The sequence below is a fragment of the Engraulis encrasicolus genome, chromosome 10, assembly GCF_034702125.1.
Source record: "Engraulis encrasicolus isolate BLACKSEA-1 chromosome 10, IST_EnEncr_1.0, whole genome shotgun sequence".
Taxonomy (NCBI): Eukaryota; Metazoa; Chordata; class Actinopteri; order Clupeiformes; family Engraulidae; genus Engraulis; species Engraulis encrasicolus.
Genome location: NC_085866.1, coordinates 43,649,143 through 43,656,642, shown reverse-complemented (window position 1 = coordinate 43,656,642; position 7,500 = coordinate 43,649,143). Strand labels below are relative to the sequence as shown.

The 7,500-nt window shown below is 49.1% G+C and overlaps 1 protein-coding gene across 2 annotated transcripts in view; it reads left to right on the top strand.

Annotated features, from left to right (window-relative positions):
• Nucleotides 1–7,500, top strand: part of agrn (agrin) — a 407,228-nt gene that overhangs the window by 347,948 nt on the left and 51,780 nt on the right. For both annotated transcript variants that reach the window (XM_063208976.1, XM_063208977.1), the window contains 3 exons: nt 2,597–2,711; nt 6,286–6,411; nt 6,880–7,275. In XM_063208976.1, coding sequence (XP_063065046.1) covers nt 2,597–2,711; nt 6,286–6,411; nt 6,880–7,275 — 637 coding nt within the window. The remainder of the gene's footprint in view (nt 1–2,596; nt 2,712–6,285; nt 6,412–6,879; nt 7,276–7,500) is intronic.

The window sequence follows — 7,500 nt, the reverse complement described above, 5'->3', positions numbered from 1 at the left end:
ATGGAAACAGTGTCAGAGCCCTCTGGCGAGCTCTAATCCGGAACCTGCCTAACCTGCTGTCCGCAGCGAGCCATGCCCCCCCAGGGCCGCCTGTATCGCCAGATAGCAGACTCAGCACCCCCCAACCCCACCTCCCTATTTCATCTGGCTCCTTTCTACTTTCTACTCACCTTCTCTTCCCCCCCCCCCCTCTCTCTCTCTCTCTCTCTCTCTCTCTCTCTCTCTCTCTCTCTCTCTCTCTCTCTCTCTCTCTCTCTCTCTCTCTCCATCTCAGCCTCTCTCTGCCTCCCTCTTTCCCTTTCTTGTCACGTTTTTATTGCCAAGCTTCTCCTTCCGCTTTCTGTCCTCGCTCTAATCTATTAAGCTTGCTCTCTCTCTCTATCACTCTTTCCCTCTCGCCCTCTCTCTCTCCCCCTCTCTCTATCTTACCTCAATCCATTGTCTCCTCACATGCTTTGTCGCCATCCCTCCCTCTCTCCCTCTCTCCCTCTCTCCCCCTCCCTCCCTCCATCTCTCCTAGCCCCCTCCTCAGGCCCTGTGCAGTAGACTGTGTGTAAATAGCGCCGTAGGAGAGGAGGAAGAGAGGAAGGGCTGCTTTCTGGGTCAGCGTGCCCATTGGGGTGCACTGTAGCTGGGGCTCGGCTCTCTAATAATGCTGGCAGCCACGCAGAGGATGCTGGATGCTGGTACCAAGGGGAGAGAGGTGTTTGTGAAGATGTTGATGGGGTGGTGGTGGTGGTGGTGGTGGTGTGTGTGTGTGTGTGTGTGTGTGTGTGTGTGTGTGTGTGTGTGTGTGTGTGTGTGTGTGTGCGTGTGTGTGTGTGTGTGTGTGTGTGTGTGTGTGTGTGTAGTGTGTGTGTGTAGTGTGTGTGTGTGTGTGTGTGTGTGTGTGTGTGTGTGTGTGTGTGTGAGAGAGAGAGAGGGGGGGGGTTGTTTGAAGTGGAGGTGGGAAAAAGAGTGGGGGAGAGAGAGAGGAAATGATTACATTTCTGGCTCCTGTGTCCTGCCCTTCTGCCTGTGCCCAGCAGGGGTCCCTGTGGCGTGTGTGTGCAGTGGCACTGCCAAGAGGCAAAAACCTATTATCCTCTTTTTTTCCCTCCTCTCTTTTTCCGCCCCTTAATGTTGTGTGTGTGTGTGTTTGTTTGTGAGTGCGTGTGTGCGTGTGTGTGTGTGTGTGTGTGTGCGCGCGTTTGGTTGCCCTCTTTTCCTTTCTCTCTCCTCTCCTCCTCTCCTCTCCTCTTTGTCTCTCTCTCCCTCTACACCAAATCTGAAGTGCTTTCCTTGGCAGAAGGGGCAAAAACATGTGGGTGTCTGTGAATGCCTCTCCTTCTCTGTCTACCCCACCCCACTACCACTACCAACCACCATCACCCCCAGCCATTGCCTCTGCCTCTTCCCCAGCCGCCAGTGCCACCCTCTGGGCTGACTTATTGAAGGAGGAGCCCTCCCATGGGGAGGAATCTCACAATAAAGGCATGCTCACTGAAATGCACTGGAGGATAGCTACAGAGGAGGAGTGGTGGGTTAGGAGTGGGGGTCCATGCCATTTGATTGAACATGAACTAACAAGCTTAAAAAAGATGGGCCACTACTCTTTTCCCTCCGCCCCCCTTTCCCCTTTCAATTGTGATCGCCACGGTGGCTTTGAGAGCGGGGTTTATGTATGTGTTTGTGTGTGTGTGTGCATGTGCGTGCGTGTGTGTGTCTGTAAAAGGTGGTGTGTTTCCTTTTCCTGTTATTTGGTGCAAATGGCATATTTTACTTTAAAAGCCCTGCATCACATGTTTGCTGCCTTTTGAATAGCGCCCACAGTGACTCAGCGACTCCATGTAGCACAGGTACTACCATACACACATACACATACACGCACGCACGCTCGCGCGCGCGCACACACACACACACACGCACACACACACACGCACACAGATATCTCTGCATGCACTCATACACAAATAAATACTTGTTCACATATACATCCTGTAATTAAACACAAGGCAAGATGCACACAAACACGCTTAGGGGAAAACCACAAATATACACGCTCCCCTTGGAATACGGTCCACTCTCGCCAAAGAATGTCATGGCAGGCATGACATTTAAAGCTTCTCGGGAAACTGTGTTCATGTAATTACTGTTGCGGCGTTTTAAAATGTCAATTTACGTGCGGAGGGCCCGATGAGATTTGACCCACCTCTCGGCAGCATTCGTGTGAGTGCCTTCACCCACCCGTCTTCCCACGAAGGGTATACATGTCCTTTAAAAGCAACCCAGATGTTTTTTGAGACCTGGGAAAAAATAATAAATAATGTCTCGAAAAGCTTTTGGTTGTGCATGAACTTGTGGGTGGGAGGCACGTCTGAATGTAACTTTTGCTTCTGTTCATTTCCTAAAAGTGTCTTAAATTGGTTTGGGAGAAGAGGATCCTCTTTCCTTTTCTCCATTCAAGACCAAACAAGATGAATATGTGTTATTGCTTTGACAACACTCATTTCAAGCAGCATAGCAGCCCTATCAACAGTGCCTTGTCGATTGAAGATACAAACTATATTTCATTTCTAATCATTTTTTTCCTTTCACTTCACTCTTCCCATCGCAGCTGAACGAGTTGTTCCGTAAATCAGAGGTGCAGAAGGACTTCAAGAGTGTGCGTGTCCGCAACCTGGCCCCCAGCAACTCCATCCTGGCCTTCATCGAAGCTCACTTCGACCCAGGTATGCCAATAATACACCGAAACTGATATAACTGAAACCCCTTGCCCATAGTGATATGCTGTCAAAATGCAATCCTGTCCTAAAACTCTGATATGGTGATACTGTAAGCCTAAGACCTAACCCATCATATCCTGTGTTGGACATGTATTACATTGTATCAGCTGATCCATGGTTTTACAAATGAATGTTCAAATAGTGCTCTATCACTCAAATTGATCTTGGGGATTAGCCCAGTAAACTAGGCCAAACCCTACTGGCAGAATATGCTTTTCATAGTCTAGCTTGCCAGGCTACGTAGGGATATGGGTGCTGTTTACTAATGAATTTTGAACCGAAGCACAAGAGGAGAACGGAATTGAAAATGATTAGTGGAAAATGCAGTGTTTTGTCTTTACTGTAAACACCGCGAGTTAGCATAGTGTTTCTCAACGGGTGCGGTACAGCCCCCTAGGGGGCATTGGAGAGTTCTAGGGGGGGCGTTGAGAAGGATACAGCAGGGAGAGGGGATGGGGCTTAGTTGCCATTGGGGGGCATTAGTCCGGGCATTAGTTAGGGGGGCGTTGGGAGGCTTGTGATGAGGCCAAGGGGCGTGATGAGGGGGCCTTTCTTCAAAAATGGTTGAAAACCACTGAGTTAGCGGGAAAACTGCTGTGTAGAGTAACCCATAAAGTAATCTTGTGTTTGTGTGGCTGGTGAAGGATGCTTCACTGCTGTGTTATATCATGCTGTATGAATATAATGTTACCCACTCATACTTGTAGCCATTGTAATATCCTTGTACCACTCCCACTCCTCCTCCTATCATGTTCCTCTAATCACATCATGTACGTTGGAGAGTGCAGATGCAAAATCAGCGCACATATGGCAGCTCTCCCCTACAGTACATTACGCAACACAACCGCGTTTTACAACCATATGAGTATTCGTTGTACAGTAGTCATATTATAGTGTGTTAATTTTTTAGAGAAAGGGTGTTTAAAAGCACTGGAAGACTTATGCAACATGAAAGCGCTGCTTCAAATCCGTCATCCGTGTAGTTTGGCGCTTTCATTTACATTTTAGACGGCGCATAATTACATTTCATCACAGAGTCATTATTCAAAAGAGTGGCTTTGAAAGGGAAGAACAAGGCTAACCATATCCCTGTGCATCCGCTTTAGCTTTACTGTGCTGGGGTTGGTACAGTGTGAAAGCTTGTTTAACTACTACGCCATGTCTGTGTGTGGTTCTGGGAGTGTTGGTGTGAGCGTTTGTGTGTTTGTGTGAGCGTTTGTGTGAGCATATTTTTCTAAGTTTATGTGCTTGCATCTGCACGTGTGTGTGTGTGTGTGTGTGTGTGTGTGTGTGTGTGTGTGTGTGTGTGTGTGTGTGTGTGTGTGTGTGTGTGTGTGTGTGTGTGTGTGTGTGTGTGTGTGTGTGTGTGTGTGTGTGTGTGTGTGTGTGTGTGTGTGTGTGTGTGTGTGTGTGCATATGTGCCTACCGTACATGCATGTATGCCTACACTCATGTGTTGTGTGTTTTGTACAGAATGTGTTTGTGTGTGCATGCATGCACATAGTTTATATGTGTATAGGAGCGTGCATGTATGCATGAACACACACACGCTCGTCTGTGGGCTCGGCTAGGCTACATAGGCAGGTACAGTAGAGTAGATAGTTGGGGGGATGTGCAGTGCAGTGCAGTGGTGCTGTTGTTGGCACTGTTCTACTGCTCATCCTCCACCATGTACATTCCAACGCTGCCCAAACGCCACTATCCTCCTCCTGTGTGCCATTAACTTCCCGGCTGAACGCTGAATAAAAAGCTCCCCGCAGCACTCGCCTTTTTATCGGCACCATTCAACGTCTTTTTATTTCAGCCTGAAAGCGGCTGTCGTAAAAAAAAAAAAACCCTGTCTAGGGACCCGCCCCCCGTAACAGACCCATCTGCAGCACAGGACCGTGGGAGCGAGTTGGAGAGAGTGAGTGAGAGAGAGGGAGAGAGAGAGAGAGAGAGGGAGAGGGAAGGAGAGAGAGAGGACACGTTCTAAAAAGCCGCTCCCTCTCTTTCGAAACACGCTCTCAAACGCCCGGTCCCCGCAACACATGTTTCGCGAAAGGACAAGCGCTCCCCTGATGTCTGTTGGCTGATGACTCTGGCCTTGTGTGTTGTGCGTTTTATTGCCATAGCAGAATAGAATAGGAGAGCAGATCTGGTGGAGGGAGGCTGGGAGGGGAAAGGTTTTGCGATGATTTGGTAATGGCGTTGTTGTCGTTGCTTGCTTGTTAATGGGATGTGATGTACGGCTATTATACTACACCCATGATGGAGGGGGCACAGCCATAGCAGAATAGGAAAGCAGATCTGGGAGAGGAGTGAGAGTTTTGGCAATGGTTCGGTAATGGTGTATCGTTGTCAGGGCTCGATTTTGTTATTGTGATGTGACGTACAACTGTTTGTGCTGCAGACACCCCAGTTCACAGTGGAGGCCATCTATAGCCATGGCAGTCTGGCAGGGCTGAGAGAGGAGAGTGTTTGTGATGATTTTGGTAATGATGTTGTTGCAGGGGCTGGAGGTTGTTAATGAGATGTGATGCACAGGCTTATGCTGCAGACACACCGGTTCACAATGGAGGGCAGCTAGCCATGGCAATACGGGACGGGATCTTATGAGGGGATTGGGGAAAAAAGGGGAGGGGATCTTGTTTCGTGATGATTGGGTAATGATGTGGGTTCTTTCAAGGGTTGCTTCAGGTTGCTTGTGTGGTGATGTACTGTACGGCTCTTACGATGCTGACACCTGGTTCAATATGGAGGCCATGTTGACATAGCAGTATGAGAGCGAAGGGGAAGAGAGGAGAGGAAGGGAGGGGAGGAAGTTTTTGTGATGATATGGTTATGGTGTTGTTGCAGGAGTTTGCTGCTGCTTGCTGTTTATGCTGTCAATGATGTACATGATGTAATGATGTATGTAATGTAGGATGTATGTTAATGTTAATGATGTATGGCCCGACAGACACTCAGTTTAGGAAGGAGGACATGAAGGAAAAGGTTTTGTGATAATTTGGTAGTGGTTGACAGACACCCGGTTCATGGTCGTTTATGGAGATCTATCCATAGCAGTATGAGAGCAAATCTGGGAGGGGATATTGTTCATGCACGTTGCAATGACATGTACAGTAATGTAATGTAATGTATGTTGGTTATGCTCTTACGCTTTGACAGACACCCGGTTCACAGTGGAAAGCCTTTAGCTACAGCAGTAGGCTATGAAAGCAGATCTGGGAAGGGATATTTTGAATGTTTGTTGCACTGGCATATTCTGTGATGTACTCTGACGTAATGTACTGGCGTGTGATGTAATGTAATGTAAAGTAATCAGGGCTCTAAATTAACTCCAGCCAACCGGCCAAATGCTGGTGAAATTGCCGTTTGGTTGGTAGAAAAGACCGACTTACTAGCCACTCTAACCCATTAGTGAGTGTTTGTTTGGCTAGTAAGATGAACATCTACTAGCCATTTTGGCTGGTGGTGAAAAAGGCAAATTTAGGGCCCTGAATGTAATGTATAATATGATGCCTCTTGTGTTGGACAGACACGCGGTTCACGGTGGAGGACATCAAGGCGGCCCTGGTGAAGCAGCTGAAGGCGTCCGGGCATCGCGAGCCGGGCATCATGGTCAAGAAGCCGGAGGGAGAGAACATCAGCTTCTCAAATTACGGTATTCTGCTACTGACGGCTATTTCCGCCGCCGTGCCAAGTTGATGGATGGATGGATGGATGGATGTGGCCACTAGTTAGCATTGGCAGCCGATCTGGGTTTTTTTTTTTTTTCGAGCACAGCCGGACACTTTCTGAAACCATAAATGCAGTGTAATTACAGTCATTTCAGCACTGATTTCCCCACTTTTGTTTTTCTCCTCTCTCTCTCTCTCTGTCTCTCTGCCTCTCTCTGTTCTCCATTTATCTTTTTCTTTCTCTCTTTCTCTCTTTCTCTCTTTCTCTCTCTCTCTCTCTCTCTCTCTCTCTCTCTCTCTCTCTTTCTCTCCCTCTCTCTCCCTTTCGCTATCTTCTCTCTCTCTCTCTCTCTCTCTCTCTCTCTCTCTCTCTCTCTCTCTCTCTCTCTCTCTCTTTCTCTCCCTCTCTCTCCCTTCCGCTATCTTCTCTCTCTCTCTCTCTCTCTCTCCAGGTCTCTCCACACTGCCGTTCTTCACCACCACCACCACCACTGTTGCCGCGGTGACCACCCCCACCACCACCACCATGCTGCCCCCCACCGCCGGCTTCACCACCCGCCGGCCGGCAGTCACCTGGCGCCCCTACCCCCGCCGCAAGACCACCACCGCGCCTCCCCAGGTGCCCACCCAGCGCCCGACCACCACCATGGCCACCTTCCTTCGCACCCAGGCCCCCACCACCACCAAGGGACCCTCGCTGCGCACCAGGCCCGTGTCTCACGCCTTGCCGGGGGGCCAGAAGCCCTGCGACTCCCAGCCCTGCAAGCACGGAGGCACTTGCGAGGATGATGGAGACGATTTCACCTGCATCTGTCCCGCCGGTCGTGGAGGAGCCGTCTGTGAGAGGGGTACGGACGGAAACGTTTCTTGTGGTGTCACCTGGATTGATGGCTCCTTTTTTATCCCCTCCTCTCTCTCTCTCTCTCTCTCTCTCTCTCTCTCTCTCTCTCTCTCTCTTCTCTCTGTCTACATTTCAGATTCCATAACATTAAATGACATTACATCACATTTGGCAAACGTTTTTATCCAAAATGACTTATGATCGAGGACATAATCATAGCATACATCACTTG